This window comes from Hylaeus volcanicus, chromosome 6 (genome assembly GCF_026283585.1).
Source record: "Hylaeus volcanicus isolate JK05 chromosome 6, UHH_iyHylVolc1.0_haploid, whole genome shotgun sequence".
NCBI classification, from domain to species: Eukaryota; Metazoa; Arthropoda; class Insecta; order Hymenoptera; family Colletidae; genus Hylaeus; species Hylaeus volcanicus.
In genome coordinates this window covers 1,508,160-1,529,378 of record NC_071981.1, presented here as the reverse complement: position 1 = coordinate 1,529,378, position 21,219 = coordinate 1,508,160, and the positions used below count along the sequence as shown (strand labels likewise).

Sequence of the window (21,219 nt, the reverse complement as noted above, 5' to 3'; positions counted from 1 at the left end):
GAGATGTCTGTTACAATTCTTTGTAGTAACAGTTCTCAAATTAATTAAGATATTAATACCCTTATGATATGGAATAATATAAAATTTAATTTATTTGAGAACTACTACTACAAAGAATTGTAACAATCATCTCAAAGAATTTACAGCAAATATTATAAGAATGATTTGTTCTACATAGATTCAGCTACATATTACAAATAAAGTAAACATTACATAACACGTTCTTTTGTGTCCTAAATATAAAACAAACCAAACATTATTTCGTTTATCTCTCCGACGATTAAACCGAAAGCTTAATTAGTCACAGGCACAATAACGTACACGTATACTGTTTAGAGAAGAAGCTAGATTATCTACTGCTATGAAGATCTCGTCGATCTTCTATCGACTACAAACGTTTATTATTGGACTATTCGCGACCATACTTCTTCATTCGTCGATTCACTCGCAACGAACATTCATTGTGCTCCAACTTCTTCTCTTTTGTCGTCGTGGAACCCGTTACTCACGTGATCCGTCCTGGTGAAGTTCCGAATTTTTTCGCATCGATTACACCGCAACGTTCAGCTGACCAGAGTGTGTCATCCACCCACGAGACTCTCACGATCACTTTTGCACGAGAACTCCGATCGTTTAGCACTGGCAAAGGAACTCCCGATTCACCAATTCGAATTAATTAATTACCAACCATCCTGCTCCATAATCACAGAGAGCAGAACCGAAACTATTGGAGCACTTATGATCCAATTGGAATGTAGATTCTATACATTTAATCGCCAACGAGCCTGATTTTCCATTCAAAAGGACGCGAATGAATCTTCTGGACCCACAACGATCCCACTTGACTCATAAAATCGGTTCCTGCCATCCACTGTAATTATCAGCATTCCTTCATTGGAGAAGAGGGAACTGGAGCTTCTGTTGCCCAATGATCCACTTGTTTCTCAAATCCTCCCGAGTCAATTACCAACAATCCTCCTAATCCTTTTTTGGAGTGGATGCAGCTGGAATTCTTGGTACATCAAGGATTCTCCTAATTTTTTATCCAAAAAAGGCACAACTGCAACCGTTGATGGAATGACGATCCTCTTGGTTCTTCTGATTTCTTCGGAGTGCACGAGAGTCAATCTGGCGTCGAAAAAAGCGTTACAACCCTTCGGAGGCCCCCGCAGCATGACAGAAACCGTAAACGAGAAGACGACGAGTGAAACGTGAAGACTTTTAGACTGGTTGGCTGCCACCGACCGCGGACGTGTTGCGAGGAGGATGTTGGGACGACGACTGAACCAGACGAGACACCGGCGGCCGGTTAGCAGTCAGACGAGCAGGCAAGCAGTCGAGCAAAGCAGTCAGTCAGCCACAGCCACGGGCAGCCTGATCGGCTTGCCGGGGTATACTAAGCTCTTGGACGAACGCGGCGAAACTTTTCGTTCGGTCGCAGAGGAAACGTGGCGATACGCAGGCTTCGCGCCGCGCTCCTGACCTCGGCAACCTTCGACCACCTCCGTATTCGACCCTTTTCTGGCTGCCCTCCGCGGTGGTCACGCCTGCCCCTGGATTCTTCGAGATCCCCGGATGCACGTGCGCCCGGGGGGTATTCTTTTATTCCTACCGGTTTTGGAGCAACCATCCTGATTTTTTTACGGGCGAAGCTACCGATGTAAACTTTTGAAATTTAAGCTTGGGGAATTTTAAATTATGTCTGTGTATTGGTACATATTTCGAGTACATTCTCAAATTTTTTCCAATAAAAATATTTAATTGACAGTCTACTCCAATATTAAACTTATGTGTAGTGCCTTCAGAAGTAGATGATTTGTAACAATACTCTAAAAGGAATTTATAAATCATGTCTGAATATTAGTACATATTTCAAGTGCATTCTCAAATTTTTTCTAATAAAAATATTCGATTGACAGTGTACTGCAATATTAAGCTAATGTATAGTGCCTTCAGAAGTAGATGATTTAAGAGAATACTCTAAAAGGAATCAAGTGCATTCTCAAATTTTTCCAAATAAAAATATCCTACTGACAGTAAAGAACTAATCTTTTCACCGAAAAACTAATAAAATTAATTCCGAAAGTAGAGTGTCAAAGAAAATGAATTCGAATAAAGTACTTAAACTTCGACGAAGTCAAAAATAAATTCATCATTTATTTTCCACTAGTCTAGAAATAAAATTGAATCGCAGTAGAAATTTTCAAGACTATTAGTCTAACCTGTTTGATTTAGTCAGGCATGTTTGATCATATAGTTTCCAATAGTCTCTAAACAAAATTGAATTGCAGTAGAAATTTTCAAGACTATTAGTCTAACCTGTTTGATCTAGTCAGGCATGTTTGATCATATAGTTTCCAATAGTCTCTAAACAAAATTGAATTGCAGTAGAAATTTTCAAGACTATTAGTCTGACCTGTTTGATCTAGTCAGGCATGTTTGATCATATAGTTTCCAATAGTCTCTAAACAAAATTGAATTGCAGTAGAAATTTTCAAGAGTATCAGTCTGACCTGTTTGATCTAGTCAGGCATGTTTGATCATATACTGTCCAATAGTCTCTAAACAAAATTGAATTGCAGTAGAAATTTTCAAGAGTATTACTCTGACAGACGTTCCGTCAATGGCGTCATACGAGAGTCCACTGTGAATGGCATCAAAGGTAAATGAGTCTGTGTTTCGTCAGCCTCGTTTTTCTTTAATTTACCTGTGCTCGAAATTTAAATTCTTGCGCTGCAGATGGATAACGAGCGAGAAGACGAGAGATTGCGTAAGAACCTCTGGTATCTCTCGAGCGCGGTTCTTGTCGGTTCCTCGACGCGCCTGGAATCTCGTCGGATGGATATTGTCTTTCGCAGGCACTCGTGCGTAGGTATGCACAACGAAGTGCCGTGACACGAAACGAACCGTAAAATCATTCTATTTGTATGTGAGCCTTTGGTTATGAATGTGACATGATCATAGAGATATTATAGGTAGAGTAGCGGAGCCAAAGGAAAAAGAGAACCGCGTCACCCTGTCTGTTTCCATCTTCGACATTTTTATATCATTTTCAATAATTAATGATTATCGTTTATGCTTTTAATAATTACACGCATAGACACATTTACATGAATAATAAAAGCATAACATGTTATTATTACATTAATTATTTCTAATAACAGCATAAAAATAGATAAGGCACCGCAGTTCCTTTTTCTCTTTCTAACCCTTTTTTCCATTTATTTTTACTATGTCTCCTCTTCTCTATCTATAATATTTCAATGGTTTTAATGCCTTCGAGAATCTCTGGTCTGAAATTCAAGTGTAAATGTGTCGTGCAAACGTGCCAGTAAGAACATTCGAACCTGACACACTGTGGCCTGACGTTCGTAAAGCAGGAACTTCCGTCGAAATAGAAGCGAATTGAACTACCTTTACGCTTCGTGAGTTTCACATTATCTCCACGCTCGATCCTTGTTCGACCGGAACGATCGGATTAAGACGCGATGACGAAACGTAGGTGTGCTTTAAAAACGTTAGAAACACGATCCGAATATCGTCTCGAATTAGTGTCTCCTGACTCGAGATTTATATTATTACTCGAGTATACATACATTTACTTAAATTTTTACCGAATGGTGAAGAAGAATTCCTGAACTGCTTTTTATATCCAATAAAATTCATTTCATATAAAGTGAAATATTGCCAAACTTGATCAACAAGCAAATTTCAATTTACAATTAAATGAATTCTTCACCATTTAAAAAATCTAACTAAAAATATATATACTCTAATAATAATATATATACATAAGTCCACAGTTTAATTATCACGGAATTAGAAAAAACACTTCTAAGCCTGCAGTATGTTGATTTTCGACGAAAGTGATTCAGCTTGATGGATGACTCAGAAATCGGAAAGTACACTCGCGACGGGGGCACGTTAAATAATTTTATTTTTAGCAGCTCGACGAAATCCATCGGGCGGAAAGACGGTGAAATGAGACGAACCAATCCTCGGAATTATACACATGTTATGGTTTAGGCTTGGGACACATCCCCGGTACAATTCCTCGACAACGTGCAGAGTTTATAGCTTCCCGGGAAGTCGGCTGTCGCTGACAACATATGCGTGAACTCGACGATGAAGACTCGTCGGTTTACGTGAAGGAGAAACCGGGAACAGGCTTTCATTGTTCGCGTATCTAAAATCCGAAAATTCACCGAAATCATCGAAAATGTGTCCGCGTACCTTAAAAGTATTTCGGAGCGACTTATAAAATTATTATGGAGAAATGACGCATAGCTTTTGCAAGTTTTCGACGGGTCTCCAATTGTATGGATTTCTTGCTATCACGGTATTATCAGATAAGAGAGTTTACCTTTCCATGGCATGAATGATTAAAGTGAAAAGGGGGCAAGAGATATTCAGGAAATATTGGATCATTTAAATTATCCGTTATTTACTTTCGAAGTCTGTTCTACAAAAAACTGGTCTCTGTGCGTATTTCATTTCCGATTTAATCGAACCGTTCTTAATTAAATTTCAGAGCAATAACGTGTAAAATTACGCGGACTCGATGCTCGCGTCGTTCTGCACGAGTGCCTTATGAAATTATTATCGGTAGAAAGAGTAATGCATTGCACAATGTGGCGGCTCTTATGCATTATGCAACGGCTAGAAGATTGCTTTCTATCTAAGAAGAAAATGATTACTTTTGTTCTCTCGTTATTAAACTTGGAGTTCGTGATAAGTAGACCGCGGATGTTCATGCATTAATGTCGAGTGAAGAGATAATTTGTGAGGATTCGCATGAATGCAAAAATATATAAAATATTAACGTTAGATTGTTCAGAAGACGAGGTATGGTTTATTCAAACATTTATTTACTATTTGAACCTGTAAAAATATGAATTTGCATAAATATTCGCAAAAATGATTGTTTGTGAAGTAGTCGATTTGAATCTTGGCGCCGATCTCAGAACAAAATGGCGGGAATCAGCTATGTGACGACAGATCGTTGAACCCATATGCACTACTGCATTCAACTAATATATTGACTGGCGTGTACTTTCCATTCAATCTTTCTTATTACAAGGAAAAAATTATTGTCAGGCGTTTTATCGATTGTTTCCTCGGAGGTTAGGTTCACCAACTATACGCGATATCTTTTTCAGGACCGTGCCAATACGAAACTTAATGCATCGCGACCCCAAACGCACAACTTGTACATTTCAACAATATTCTACGTTTTTAATAACGAAAAGGACGCTTTTACTCGTTCGAATATAAGTTACGAGTGTGAAATAAACTTAGTGAAGTAACTTTGATAACAAATAAAATAGGATCGTTAGCGCATAAGTCTATAGACATATAAGATATCTATTTAGAATGGCGATAAAAGGCCTTAAAAATTAAGATGTTACGATTTAAACATTAAGTAAACGAAGGATAAGATTCTTGGGTCGATTGTTATAATATAAATTTAATTACTACTTCCCTTTATGGTGTTGGTATTTACGTTTTTAAAGAAGAATCGACGCGCTTTATGGACGCGCCAAATTAAAAATTCAAATTCAAATTACTTAAGGTACGAAGCAAAGCGTATATAAAGTCTGGTTCGTTAAAGAAAGAACTGTTTTTATTCAAAAAACCTTTTGAATTTTTTAGTAGTGACTTAAACCTAGTGCCATGAATTTTTACAGAATTTTTGCTATAGTTTACATAGCCGAAATCATCACAAGACACCAAAAACTGCATGTTTGTTATGAATAACAAAAACCATGTTAAAAACGTTCTTTGAAAAGAATGCAATATCTCAAAGGTGTCTGTGTGAAATGGATCGAAAAAATTACCATATGTAACAAACACTTAATACTAATAATATACACGATTTTTTTCATCTATATTATTTGTATTGATATTTATGTTTTTAAAGAAGAATCGACGCGCTTTATAGACTCCCCAAATTAAAAATTCAAATTCAAATTATTTAAGGTACGAAGCAAACCGTATATAAAGTTTGGTTCGTTAAAGAAAGAACTGTTTTTATTCAAAAAAAAAAACCTTTTGAATTTTCTAATAGTGACTTAAACCTAGTTAATGAATTTTTACAGAATTTTTACTATAGACAGCAAAGACTCTATGTTTGTTATGGACAACAAAAACCATGTTCAAAACGTTCTTTTAAAAGAACGCAATATTTCAAAGATTGAAATTGCCATACGTAACAAGCACTTAATACTTGGACTAATGTTTCTTCTTTTAAACCAAGATTTTCTTCATCAATATTATTTAGTCGCAGGGCCCAGGGTGGAGGTGCGACCGTCCCTGGGTGGAGGCCGCACACGGTTGCTGATTTGACTAGTCGTTCGGCGGAAGTGACGCGAGTCGCTTCGTTACGTTTACATTCTGTTCTCGACGTCGCGTTCATTGTGGGGAGCCATTACCCTCGTTCGCGCTAAGCATCGTGCCATATTCCCATTCGCGCCCTAATACTAACAACATTCTCGTAGTTTTAAGTGAAATATTATGAGAGTGAAGACCGAAATGGACGACGACGAAAAGGGGTGAGTAGAAATTCCGTCTCGGCGACCGTTCGTAGACGCTTTTCCACGCGAGAAATATTCGATCGGGACGCGTTCACGGCCCGTCGGGTTTATTGCGTGGGATCTCCATTTGCGTATTGCGGTTACTTCGTGCCTATCGTTTCCTCCTCCGTGGACGTCCGATCTCGAGTTAAAACGGTTATCTGCGTCTCGTAAAACGTCATCGGAGCCCGCGTATCGAAGAAATCGTACGAGACGAAGCCAAACTTTTTTCTCCCCGAAGCAACGAGCGGTTGAATGTGTAGTTTTTCTCGCGAGGGGGGAATAATTCACCGATGCCGGTTTCTTTGCTCTTGTGCCCCGGGTCTTTTCATCCGGCGAAAAGCTGGCCCGTTTTTCCGGAGAAATCTAGTGACCCGAATGGGGAAAGGTTGACTGACAAAAATCGTACGTTTTCGATTGAATTCGGCGTGAAAGTACGCCGCTGCATCGTTGCTCGTTACATCCTTTAGCTCTAGACTCTCTATTTTTATGCTCTATATCCTGAAAGATCAGAGTGCATTTCGATACTCCCTCGCTGCGTGGATTTTCTTCCACGCATTTCGTTAGACCCGAATATCGCCAGGTATTTGGGTAAGCGGCGAATCATGCTTGGATTTTTATATAAATTTTGGATACAGTTTCGAGGGGAGAAACTCTTTTTGTATATAAGAATGAAATTTCTTTCTTAAATTTTATAAGACTTGAAAAATTATCGATGAAACAAGGGTAATATAATACATTGGTTACTAAAATTTGAGTAAAAAATTATTTGCTGCAGAGTATGCTATATTTATTCTAGCTTTATTTAATGTAGTCTATAGTTACAACTTAACATAAAATCCTCCTTACATATAGATTGTTTATAGATCATGGTATTACCCCGAAACCACAATTGATATATTGATAACAGTTTAATCAAACCTCAAAAGTATAGATAACAAGTATGATTTCAGAACTACTGCAGTTATAAAGAATTAATTTGAATATACTACATATTTAATGATAAATCTACCTGAGTTTATTTATATACACCTACAACAGATTTAAAAAATTTTAAATAAAGTAAATTTTCTTAAATTTGTATGTATTCAAAGATATTTGTATTTTTTTTCATTAATACTAATTATGTAATCGTGTTTTGTGTATTTATATTAATCATTGTTCATCTGTTTGTTACAGAAAGCTGTTTGTTGGTGGTTTGTCCTGGGAAACGACACAAGAAAATCTGCAGCGATACTTTGGCCGTTATGGCGAAGTAATTGACTGTGTTGTTATGAAGAACAGTGAGTCTGGTCGCAGTCGTGGATTTGGATTTGTAACGTTTAGCGATCCTGCTAATGTCCCCTTGGTTCTCCAAAATGGGCCGCATCAACTCGATGGGCGTACAGTATGTATTGGTTTTATAATTGAAAAGCATTGATAAGAAACACATCTAAATAATTTTGCCCCAAAAAACATAATCAATTTTTTCGTAATTATTCCATGATATGTAATAGACATTTTTGAAAATTTTAAATTAAAAACGTGTTTAACGAACTATTTACATTATGTTACAGATTGATCCCAAGCCCTGTAATCCGCGCACTCAACAAAAGCCGAAACGTAGTGGTGGCTTTCCAAAGGTTTTTCTTGGTGGTTTACCAAGCAACGTGACGGAAACTGACCTGAGGTCCTTCTTCACTCGATTTGGCAAAGTTATGGAAGTAGTGATAATGTATGACCAGGAAAAGAAAAAATCTAGGGGTGAGTACATAACGATTACTATTTTTATACAGTGGCATTGTTTGGAGTAGTTTCCATTATATCTCTATAACAAATACAATATTAGCCTAATAAAAGCAATGCTGTCCATATTTTCATATATCTTAACATATATTTTTTTAATTATTCTATTTATTATGGAAGCTACGAAAGACAATTGTTTAAACATTTAAAGTCGATTATTTATGTCATCATGTTTATCGCGTGACTAGGAACATAGTCAGAATTCTTGAATTAAATATTTCCTAAAATCATAACACAAGTAATATGTGCAATGTTGTAAAGAAATATCATAAACAAATAATTCATACGCGCATGTATTATATGGTACGCGTTGATCGTAATATTTCGTACACATCGAATCAAAAATTCTGACTTGAATGCAGCACACCCATTGAAAGTACGATATCAAAATTGTTATCCAGTCGTTCATGTAAAGATTGAATATGAATATTAGAATTAGCAGATAATTAGTTAAAAGGTGAATATGTTTCTACGCTTAAGCCAGTCAATAATAAATGGTCATTGAACTTCCTCTGCTTGATTACCCCCTTTTTTTTTTTAATGACCCTGCTCTTGTTTCCCTTAGTAATTATAATTAATACATCCTGATTCATAGACTTCTTAATTAATATTGTTTGTTTTTGACATATACTTACGAAATACTTTAAGGTCCCTCTCCATACATTGAAACTTATATGCATTATATATAGTTATTTATTTAGCTATCTTATCCTGTTTTGCTACTCTTAATAATTCGCCTTGTCTTACCTTAAAACATATTAAGATACTTTATGTTACACTAAATTACATTAAATGTATTTATACATATTGTGATTTTGGCTAAGTTTTATTAAGAATAGATTATTAAGTACATAAGTTAAATGTACATAACTTAAGTCGAAGTTAAGTTATTAGTAAGATACTTTGTAAATCCTGTTCTCTATTAGATATTATCCATCTATTATCTTATCCACTGAATAATACTCTCATTTAATTATACTTATCCTTAACTGGTATATATTATATAAATTATTAATCTTAAATGTTAGTCTACAGTTAATAATTACTATATCTTTACATAAATTAGGATAATATTAATTTTCAGTGGCCTTTTAGTGCACAAAAATTTTTGCAATAACATCGGTATTCTTACGATTAAAAATTTCGTAGTTATCCACGTTCACGATGACAGACTCGATTTATTTCTTCTTTGAATATTTATTCACATTTGGTGGCTGCATTCAAGAAGTTAGCGTGCTCGACGAGTTCAACGAAAACCTCTTTTCGCGCCATTTTATTTTTCTAACAATACCGATTATTTTCTATAATTAAAAATTATTTACTCGTTTAACAAGGGCTTTCGTTAATTACGATTAGTCAAAGTTTTTCAGGAGTGTAATCTTCTATCTTTATTAACATAACACATAACTTTAAATAACATTAATTTGACATTGTTTAATGTTAATCGTTTAATTCCCATCAATCTTATGATTGTTTAAATATTTCTAATTTCGAGAGAAATATAAATAAAAAGAGCTTCTTAAAATCAGCCATCATAAATTTTTTAGATTAAGTATTTTAACCTCTACAAACATATAAGATGAATAGTTATAATAAGTAATTAAAAATTTCACAAGGTGCATGTTTTAATCGGTATTAAAATTACATGTAATAAGTATTATTTATAAACCATAAAAGATATACTAAATTGAAACTAACGACTATTATTATCATTGATGCAACAAAAGTAATTAGATGTAATGGACCAGCTTGTAACAAATAAAAATTTACAAAAATGAATTGTAACGTTGATAGCCTAATATGCAATGATACAAATTCAGGAGTCGGGGTTATATATATATAAAAAAAAATAAAACATTGTATTTGTTGTATAAACATATGGGGCAATTTTTGATATACTGTCACGTTTGGACGGCAGGATTTGGCTTTCTCAGCTTCGAGGATGAAGATGCCGTGGACCGGTGTGTCGCAGAGCATTTCGTCAACTTAAATGGAAAACAGGTATAGCATACCTACACACTAGCATATACATTATTAGATTACTGTAATGTAAAATAATAATAAGTACGACTGTTAATATAATGTTACGATTATGTACCACATAGTTCTATATATTATTAATGTTAGTTATAGTACTTATTTTATTTTACACAATTTTTTCGTACTGTGTTACGCTTAATGACTGTACGTTTAGTTACTATTATATAAGTGTCAGTTTAAAAAGAACAAAAAAAGAAAGAAGAAGAACAAAAGATTTAGAATACCGTACATCATGCGTTATATAAAAGTTAAAAAGAAATTAGAATATATTTAGAATTTATGTAAGACTTGGCGAGTTTTAACAAACTTAGATAACTGTGTACTTACGAAAGGAGATTCATTGAGGCAACAATGGGGTTATTTTAGTTTGATCAAAATTGGAGTCCTATTTAGTGATTTCATTAGTTAAATTCTTGAGAGGGATAGTGGAAAGTTGCATTACCTGTGATTCCGTTCGTTTTTTGTTTCAGGTTGAAATCAAGCGTGCCGAACCACGAGATTCTTCTAGCAAAATGAACGACAGTCATCAGGGACAGTGGGGTCCACCGCAACCTGGTGGACCTCCGATGGGAATGGCTGGGAATATGGGGCCTATGGGTGGTCCGAATGGACACGTGGGTGGACCTATGATGGGTGGTCCGATGGGACCGCCAGGGAACATGATGCAGCAGTATCAGGGTTGGGGCACCAGTCCTCAGACTGGTGGATACGCTGGTTATACCACTCAGTATAACTCTCAGGGTTGGGGTGCACCACCTGGTCCACCTCAGCAGCAACAAATCCCACCACCGCCGCACCATCAGTGGAGTAGCAGTTACAACGTCCAGCCTGCGGCAGCCACCCAAGGTTACGGAAGTTATGGTGAGTCGTTACGACCTGTTCCCATTTAATTTCTTCTAATTCTTAGTCACTTATTTAAATTCGACTATATGAATTAAAAACAGTAACGTTGATGGATACGTTTTGAGTTTGAAAGGATTAAAAAAGACACATGTTCCAATCGCGAAACTCTCGATTTTTGCTACGGTAGAAATTTCAACGCGTTTCAACTTTCAACGCATTTTAAATTTCAACTTTCGAATTATACGCGCGATCGTAGCCGCGAATGTTTCCATGTAATTTCGCTTGTTGCGAAACAAGACGTAACGATTGTACGGTATTTTAATCGCAACGAAGAGAGACAGAGATAGCGGCAATGTTGACTTTCAAATTCGAATAACACTGTTTCGACGATAATTCAGTTTTCATTCGTCAATGTCGATACCATTTACGCATTTGTTAGGACAACACACGATAAGGTCATAGTTATAAAGATTAACAATAACTTTGATCCTGTCCTCTCCCCCTCCATCCTCCTTGGAGATGTTAGGAGAAGAAAGAGAAAGATAAGAACATGAGAAAACAAATACCTATAATGTACAAATTAATTGTAAATTTTTGTTTCGATGCCCCCTGGAGGTTATATCATGGAAAGAGAATACAATAGGACATCATAAATACCAAATGAATATCAAATTGTGTCAATTTAGGCTCATTATTCACTCGATAACCATGCACTCTTCAAACGTCGCGTATTTTCCAGCGCTACTACATTCCTTTACCGTGCGACAGTTTCGCTTCACCCTTCGTACGAATGCAATCATCGCCTAATTAAAAAAAAAAAAAGAAATAATTACAGTTCGAATTCCGTCCAATATTTATTTTTCCGCCTTCATTTTTTCGAGCCTGAATCGACGCAATGAACACTTTTGAAACATTGGACCTCATAATCTTATCTGTGAAGTTTGTGCTTGATTGTCTATTGAGACAGCCAAGCACGAACGTTTAAGTCGAACGACGTCAAACGAGTTCCGTTAAACAGACTAGAAAAAAAAAGAAAAAAAAAAGAAAAGAAAAGAAAATTTCATAAGCAAAATTAACCCATTCAAGTGCCAAGACTGCAACGAGCGGGCAAGCTTTATCTGCGCGTTATCAATTCAAATTCCTACACTCATAGAAACATACCATTCAATAAATTTGCCTTCACTGTTCTGCAGAAGAAACTATCATCACATTATTTCAGAAGAGAAGATTCAGAGGTAAGTTCACCATTAGCGATAGACATTATAAAAGAAAAATGTGATTGAAACGCTTCGGAGTCTGTTGCTTAAAGTCCACATATCTTTTCCAGCGGTTTCTAGAATTGTCGCCGGAAAGAACGGTGAGCATGTGCTCGCGTTTGTCAAAACGTATTTCATTTGAAAGATATCATTACTCGATTGAAACACCGCTCACCGGTGCATGCTTGGCACTGAAGTGGTTGACCAAGTTAGGGTACGTTTACACTGCTGCGACGAGCGCGCGCGTTACAACAAACGGCGCAAAATGCACTTGAAGCATTTAAAGATAACAAGCACAGACAAATTAATATATCGAGTTTATGCGTTTACGAAAATTCGTTTATTGTGATCTTTGTTGGAAAAATCATGTATTTTAGTGGCGTGACGAAGAGATTAATTTTAAAGTTAAAAAGTGAATATGCTTCGGTGATTCAGCCAACCCTTAGACGATTGTGCAGGGACCCCGGCTTCGTTATTTAATTAGTAACTCATTCAAGGCTTAATTGAATCGACATTTGCCATTCCAGCCGAGTCTCTTGCACTCTTCAACCTGTGATTATATTTCTAATTTATCTCGAATTTACTTAAATAATCTGCACTCTTCGGTTTAGTACATACACGAGGGACATAAGAGTTGGCATAGTTTTTGGTCTTAAAAGTATTATTCTCAAGCGAAGGGTTAAACAATTGTTGCTGAAGAACGAAGACTCTTGAGAACTCAGCATCAAACCAGCATTGATACTCCTACAATCGTGGACCAGAAATTATATATCATCATATAGTAATAACAACGCCTTGAAATCAATTGTGCAAGTAGTACGAAGTATAATGGGCATTCGGAGACATTACCCCCTCGTACCTTCGTGAAAACGAGCCCTAGACGCAGAACCGCGAGTTTGTTCATCTCCTAAAGCAGGAAAGATCGTCGTTTGCGATGGTTGACCGTTGTTGACGGTGGAGAACCATAATTCGCTATCGGCACCCTCGCGAATCGTCGTTTCATGGAATTGGGCTCATTTCGAGGACTTCAAGCGTGTTCTGCAACGGAGCATGGTCGCTGCAGTGTAAACGTATCCTGAAAAAAAGCATAAGAAGACGACGGTGGTCGGTGACACGTGTTTTGTGTGGTTGATGATCGCAGGTGGGCCGGCGGCGGCCGCTTCAGGGGGCTACGGGCCCACGGCGGGTACTGGCGGGGCTGCGGGGGGCGGGCCCGGGGGTTCCTGGAACTCCTGGAACATGCCACAGAATGGGCCTCCTCCTGGGACCCAGCCACCACCTCAGCCCCCTCAGCCCAACTCCTCGCAGCCCAACTCCAACTCGAACCCCTCTGGCCCGCAGGGTGAGTCTTCAAGCTCAGTCAAACAAAAGTCTTTCCTCTTTCCACCCTTTCGCATCATACAGCTCCAGTTTCACCTATTCGAGTCTAAACTAAAGTCATCTACTGTTTCGTTTTCTGTTTTATATTCACTTTAGTTTGGTTAAACGAGGCCCCGACATCCTCTGGAATTCTCGGTTGTATTTTCTTTTTAACCCTTTGCACTCGGAGCCGTTTCGTTACGGAATGTGCAGGAATCGTGCCCTATCGCCGTAATGTAACTTATAAAGCATGTGATTTACTGTAACGATACTCGAGCTTGTATGAATCTTTAGACATTATTATGTCTACGATAGAGCAAGATATTTATGTCAACGATCAAAATTTTATACTAGTACGTGATTATGTGTGAAGCAGTCATAGATATGCCATCGATAGTTTCTATCTTTAAGTTGCAATCTTAGGCTTCCTTGTTTATCTTCACGAATTGCACCGTGTCATACGAAATATGTTTTCATATTTTACTCTCTTAGACAAATGTTCTTTGTTGCTTTTTTAAGGCGTAGAATATTCACACATTCTTTTTCCATGTAACACAAGCTCAGATTTGTTATATACAGTGTCCCAGAATTAGTATGAGAACCGGAAATGGGGGAAACTGTAGCTGAGATGATTCTGAAGCACAATTTCCTTTGCGAAAATTTCGAATGCCGCTTCGTTTTTGAATTATTAACGAAAAACTACGGACCAATCGCAACCATTGAGTTAGCCATTGGGCCAACCTCTCGCGGCCGAGCGCGGGCTACTCGGGCGCTGTAATTGGTCGACGGTTTTTCGTTAATAATTCAAAAACGAACCATCATCCGATCATTTTCCAAAGGAACTTCTGGTTCAGAATCGTCTCAGTTCCCATTTCCAGTTCGTACACTGATTCTGGGACACCCTGTATATCTTAATAGATCTACCATATTCGAATTTGATTCCTCGTGCTATTTGAAAATAGAAATTTTCAAGGAATCATACACTTTTACAAGTTTTACTTTTTTTTATTCAGTGTAATCATTAATAAAGTTTTCCTGGATTTACGATGTCAGAAGAGACATCCGAGTGCAAAGGGTTAACACATGCCTCCCTTTCCTTTGTTAGCGATCGATTGTTTACGACGAAACGAAAAGATGGATCGTCCGTGTAATCATTCATCCTTTGTCAAAATACCGGCATGATTGTGATCTTAGCGGCCAGATCGCGTTTTGCTTCTTAATAAATTGCGTGCCGTTTGAACGCCTCGAGGCTGTTCCATTGCGAGGGTGGTTTATCGTAATATTATGCCACTGATAAGGGAACGTCGCGAGCTGTCAGATCCTGATTCGAATAAATCTTTGCACGAATGCTCGTTGGTTCAGTCCGAGAGCTGTAACATGTTTCGTATTCCTAATGTTTCACCCTTAGGCGTGAATTTTTAATAAAGAATATTCTCTTAAAAATGGGAAAGATATGGAAGGAAAATGAATTTTTCGGAAATTTGCTCCTACTATATCACAGACCTGTCGAAAATAGTACAATTTATATTTGAAACATCGCAATATTTATTAATATTTAAAATAAATGCGATAGTCTGATACGAATGGTGTTTTTTTACCGAAAGTACTCTCAAGAACTCTCAAGGATCAACGAACAATTGTGCAAAGTCTCATCGAAATCTGGCACGTCCCTAGCATTTCATCATTTGGCTGTGTCAATGTCGCTGTTAACAAATACTAATCGGCTTTTGGGTATTACGGAAGAGACGAGCTTTTGCGCATAGGGGTTGGAAAAATGATAACGATTTGTTCCTTTACATTTCAAACGAGACGAGATTTACGTTCTTTTCCAACGAGTCAAATTTTGCCTCCACCCCCTTCCGTGAAATTCCCGCGCGACTCCAAATCCCTTCGATACTTGCAAATTTATTAGTTCGTTTTGTTAATCGATGATCCCGATGTTCGTGTCTTTAACGCTTGATTTGTTGCGTGCAGAATTACAAAAGCATGTACCTTTCGATCGTGTACGAATCACAAATATGTATTTAATTATTTGAGAGAAGTTTAAATAGCAAAGAAAATTTTTGCGATACTTAGACGTAGAAAACATAAGATTGGAGCTACGCTTAGAATACTTCTTATGCTTATGATTGTTAGCTAGCTATAGTAGTGATCATACGAGTCTCGCACTTATTCATCCGTCATTTCACTTCTGGTTCAAAAAATTCTTTTGTTCGTTTCAATTGTCTCATCACCTTCTCGTCCTATGCGAACCAATACAAGTATTTTCTTTCTACTTACGTTGGTTGTCTTTTTATTTTTACTTTAAATAGTACCTCCTAGAAACAATAGCTGGCCAGTACCCCTTTGATAAGTTATTTTATTTATTTATTTATTTATTTATTTATTTATTTATTTATTATTTTTTTTTTTTTAATATTTTCACTAGTTATTGTCGTGGCACTGTTAGCAATAGAGTAGGTATTTGGAACTAATTTTTCGAATATGTCTATGTATATTACATTTTAAGGCGTTGTCGTAAAGAGATCAAAGATTCAAATTTTTCTGAAAACGATTGATTCACAGTAATGTATGATAGTGCAATCCTACTCTCGCTCCTTTCATTTCCTTTATTGCCTACCTGCAGAATCTGCGACGAATTTATGTCTTAACGTTCCAAGTTCACCAACGATTGTTGCAATTTCTCGTTACTCAATATCGATCTCAAAGAACGAAGTTCGTTTTAATAATCAACTTAGTCGAACTTAGTCTCGGAGCAACGATAGACATCGATTCGTCCTCGAAAACCTGAGATCAGTATTATTTTCCGCTTGTTCTATGCGATAAGTTTATTTCCTCGAGAATCCTTTACGAAATTACATTTCACTATAAGTTTGCAATTGTTTACGAAGCATATAAAAACGAGATAGCGAACAGAGCAGAACATGCTTCACGTATCCAAATCCAAAAACCGTACTGGTCTCAGCATTTTTGTACAAATATAATTACGCTATTTCAAACGAACACGTACACACACGAACACACACTGACGTATTTGTAAATAAGTAAAAGATACTCGAGATATATTTTAGATACTTATTTCGTTCGTTGGAGAAGCTCGGTCGCCTTTTAATTTTGTTTTCTAAAGAAGGTCGGTAGGTTTCTCGAAACGCATGCTCAGAGTTTTATTCGTCGAGCGCTTTCTTCTTCGACCGTAGAATGCCGTAGTTGAACGATTCGTCGCGTTAGCGATCCTTAGTTGATCATTTATCGTCTTAGCATTCCGGGGCGAAAAGTATCGAAAATGTATCTTCGTTGGAAGTAGTTCCAGCTTCTCTGAATAATTGAGACGTGGTAAGTGGCGAGGGTGGATAATGTCAGGTTGAAAATCCATGTTCCAGGTGATATGTATTCACGACAGACAACCGGCTCAGGTGCACCTGGGTCCAGTAGCAGTTCGGCTAAGACTCCGGATTACACTGGGTACTCCGCATATGGTAATTACGCTGACACCAGTTATCCTCAGCGTTCATATCAGGGAGGAGAAAGCAACCAAGGTGGGTATGCCGCCAGCGCCCCTAAACCCCAGCAAGGCTTTGATTTCAAAGAGTGGCAAACCTCATGACCATTTTAATTGACCCGTGATGGAGAGATGCGCTGAATGGCTTGGCCTTGCTCGTGGGGTATTTCTTATTACATATTCGGGGGAAAAAAAAATACGCAAACCAAAAATAAAAAAAATACAATAATAATAACAAAAGAAAACGCAACATGTATATCGATCGTGAATCTGCGCTCGGATCCTGGGACATTCTTTGCGAACGAATGGAAAGAGAACAGTTTGAACGGGGACGCATTCTTTCCGAATCGTTGTACATTGATAGTTGTCGGTAATTTATTTTTTAGGGAGTTTGAATATCGATAGTTTTTCTTTTTACAGGATTCTGGAATCGAGCACGTTTGGGAGTATTTGTGGTTGGAATTTTTCTTTGTAGCGTGAACGATAGTTTTGTCGAATCCGCGATTACTTTCGTCTTCTTTCTCTATCTTTTTTTTTCATTTTTTTCTTTTTTTGAAGCAAAGAATGTCTCTAGCCGAGCCAGCATGTCGTTCGCGAGCGGTCGTATTCGCAGTTGATTCAAATGATACTTTACGACATATCTTTTTTCGGCATTAAAAAGAGAGAAGAGACGGCAGCATCTGCCCAAGTTTGTAAAACGGAAGCGTCAAGAAAAAGAGGGTGTTAGGTTGCTCGAAACATTGATTTCATTGATCGCTCGCGAGAACGGCCCATGATCTTGTCGGGTTTCGAAATAAACTGGAAAACAGCGAGAGGAACGGAACCTGTCATACTTACTCAAGAATAAAATAAAAAGAGAGGTAAAACCGCAAAAAAAAATAATAAAACAAAACAAAACGGACAAACGCAAAAGAAACAGAAAACTTACGAAACGAAGGGAGATCAAGAGTTTACGATTAAAATAAAATAAAAAAAGGAACACCCATGGTGCAAGCGAATTTTTTGTGTATGGCACTGGGATAGAGGGTAGGAAGCGAAACATAGAAGTATTATAAGGATAAACTAGATCGAGTAAAAGAAAATGAAACAGTAAAAAAGCGAGTGTAAAGAACGAGGAATGCTGGAAATCATTAATTACTTAACAGCATTTACGACGGGGGTGAATGAGATCTCGTTTTTGAGAATTTCGTTCTCAGTGGATGGCACAAATTTCGACGCTCGTTCACCTCCTTATTATTATACATTTAGTAAACCACTCTTCGGTAATTTGAAAATAAGAATAATAAATAAAAGAAGTCTAATATTATTAACGGTCTCCAAGTGGAATGTCAGCGATTTGACTTGCACATTTCGAGACACCCGTCCCTCCACGATCTCGTATTTATTAAATAGTTGTTACGCTGGATAACCGAAGGATAAAGAAAATGAAAAAACGTAACGAGTAATTAATGAAATAATTAAGTAAGGTGTTCACACAGGCTGACTTATACCTAAACTACAGAGATAGTGTAAAATAAAAACTAGATCATTTTAATATGATGTATGTATTAATCTAATAACTCTTTGACAGCAGGGTGCAGTTTCCTTAAGCATCTTTCTTTATTTACTTTTTCACGTCATATCACTATAGTAGTCGTTTTAGACATATTGTCTATTCCCCCCCCCCCCTTTTTTTTTTCTTCTACTGTCTTTCGCTTTTCACATTTCTCTACATTTAGTTTCGTCCGGTCCTTTTCCGTTTCCGTTCGATTCGTGGAGTTTATTTCGCGCACGGAAGGAAAAGGACGGGAACGAAAACGAGCAAACGATGATGATGATGATGATAATGATGATAGTGATGATGATGATGATGATGATGGTGATGATGATGATGATGATGATGAATTTTTAAATAAAATAAAATGAACGTAAAAGAATTGTATCATAAGAACTTCTTAACCGTCAGACGGGTTTCTGTACGGCTGTATTGCATCAAATATGTGGAAACTAGTTTATTTTTTACCTCGGATTTATAATAGTTAATTATTAGGCACGTTTAAGGCTACAATTATTGTTACTATTATTATTACTTCTATAATAATTATTACTATTATACTACTATTACCATTATAAAACTATTTACAGCTATTTATCACTATTTACTGTTGCGACTGCTCCTACTGCAACCACTACGATTGCACTACTATTACACACTATTATTATTGTCTATGGTAATTACAAAATATTGTACGATGATGCTTATAAGTGTTTTTAAATTTTAGATGATTAGAGATGAGATCATGGTATCTAAGGATGGAGGGAGGGGTATTTGTGTAAACTTGTGTGCGGTTTTTCTCGGCGGGGGGCACCGATCTGAAAAGTCTACCTGATTAAATATATGACTTAATTGTATTTACTCTGTAGGATTTACCATAGTTCTAAACAAGAAATATTTCGGAAGAATGCTCTCAAATATGCTCATGTTTATTACTGAGCGGGTCGCGTTGTGTCTTACTTTTGTCAATAAGAAATCGCAAGTATTACGCTCTAATGTAATTTTTAAATTTTTTACAATGTCACAAGGTAATTAGTAGGTTACAATAATGGATCCAGCAATTTGAGTAAGCTTCCTCGTTATGATCTCAATACGATTAGTGTGTCTCTTCATAGCGACTATTCTTTTTCTTGTCAAATTGCAGTGCCCTTTCGTAACGTAAACGCATTTTAACTCGCGACAAAATAAATAAAAATAATATATACATATATACAGGGTGTCCCAAAACTCGGGGAGGAGCCGGAAATGGGGGGTAGCTGAGACGATTCTGAACAACAATTTCCTTTGCAAAAATGTCGGATGGGGCTTCGTTAAGGAGATATTAAGCGAAAACCCCGACCAATCAGAGCGCGCGTAGACCGTTGGAGCGGCCGCTGTAGCGAAGGCTACGCGCTAGGTCGATGCTTCGATACACGTCGAGTCACTTGTTCGCGTGCAAGCGCGGCCACCAGCGCGTAGCCTACGCTACCGCGGCCGCTCCAACGGTCTACGCGCGCTCTGATTGGTCGGGGTTTTCGCTTAATATCTCCTTAACGAAGCCCCATCCGACATTTTTGCAAAGGAAATTGTTGTTCAGAATCGTCTCAGCTACCCCCCATTTCCGGCTCCTCCCCGACTTTTGGGACACCCTGTATGTATATACGTATACATATACATCTATACATACATGTGACTACTCATACTCGATTATTTCTTTCATTTGTCTCTTATCTTCGTCTCCATCGCATTAAAATAATACGGAAGTAAACAGAAAAAATATCGATCGAGTTTCTTCGCCATCAGATCGACTTTTCCCTAATCGATTACGTACACTGTACTTATATTCTGTATATATATATAAAACCATTCGAACGTTCGATACCATTTTTCGCGTTTAAATTCGGTGTATTTCCTTGTCGGGAGTTCTTGTTAACAGTATCACGTAGCGCTGTAGTACAGGGATACGTAAAAGTCACTGGAATGAAGAGAAAGCATAACAAACGCGACTCGTGGAAACTTCTGGGATCAACGCAATAACACGTTTACTTGACTAAACTAAAACGACAAGAAGAGACGAGTAGGGAGCCCAATCAAACATTTAACCAATTTTACACTAATTGTTATGGTAATTACACGGAAAACACGTAACATATACGTACTCTCACAGATACACAAGCAACACGTACACAGTTCTACGCGCATTGGAAGAATTAAATGAAACAAAAAGGGAATAAAGTTAAAAGAAAATTAATTTAAACAGGCCACTCAGGTTATATCGAACATCCGAGTTAAAATAGTAAATGGATAAGAAGCTATATAGATAAACGCGAAAAAAGTAGCGGTGACTTTGTG

At 37.3% G+C, this 21,219-nt stretch overlaps 2 protein-coding genes across 10 annotated transcripts in view; one reads left to right on the top strand and one right to left on the bottom strand.

Annotated features, from left to right (window-relative positions):
• Positions 1-1,955, bottom strand: part of LOC128878284 (chondroitin sulfate synthase 1) — a 21,435-nt gene extending 19,480 nt beyond the window's left edge. Inside the window, exon 1 of the mRNA XM_054126370.1 lies at positions 510-1,955. The gene's annotated coding sequence lies outside the window, so the exon portion shown is untranslated. The remainder of the gene's footprint in view (positions 1-509) is intronic.
• Positions 1,956-6,385: 4,430 nt separating this feature from the next.
• Positions 6,386-21,219, top strand: part of LOC128878497 (heterogeneous nuclear ribonucleoprotein 27C) — a 61,526-nt gene continuing 46,692 nt past the window's right edge. For 6 of the 9 annotated variants that reach the window (XM_054126746.1, XM_054126745.1, XM_054126744.1 and 3 more), the window contains exons 1-7: positions 6,387-6,551; positions 7,752-7,959; positions 8,129-8,315; positions 10,276-10,358; positions 10,868-11,258; positions 13,638-13,838; positions 17,236-17,391. In XM_054126746.1, the coding sequence (XP_053982721.1) occupies positions 6,514-6,551; positions 7,752-7,959; positions 8,129-8,315; positions 10,276-10,358; positions 10,868-11,258; positions 13,638-13,838; positions 17,236-17,391 (1,264 nt within the window). In that variant the 5' untranslated portion in view covers positions 6,387-6,513. Of the gene's footprint in view, positions 6,552-7,751; positions 7,960-8,128; positions 8,316-10,275; positions 10,359-10,867; positions 11,259-13,637; positions 13,839-17,235; positions 17,392-21,219 lie in introns of all 9 variants that reach the window. The other 3 variants (XM_054126741.1, XM_054126742.1, XM_054126750.1) reach the window with 2 other exon arrangements.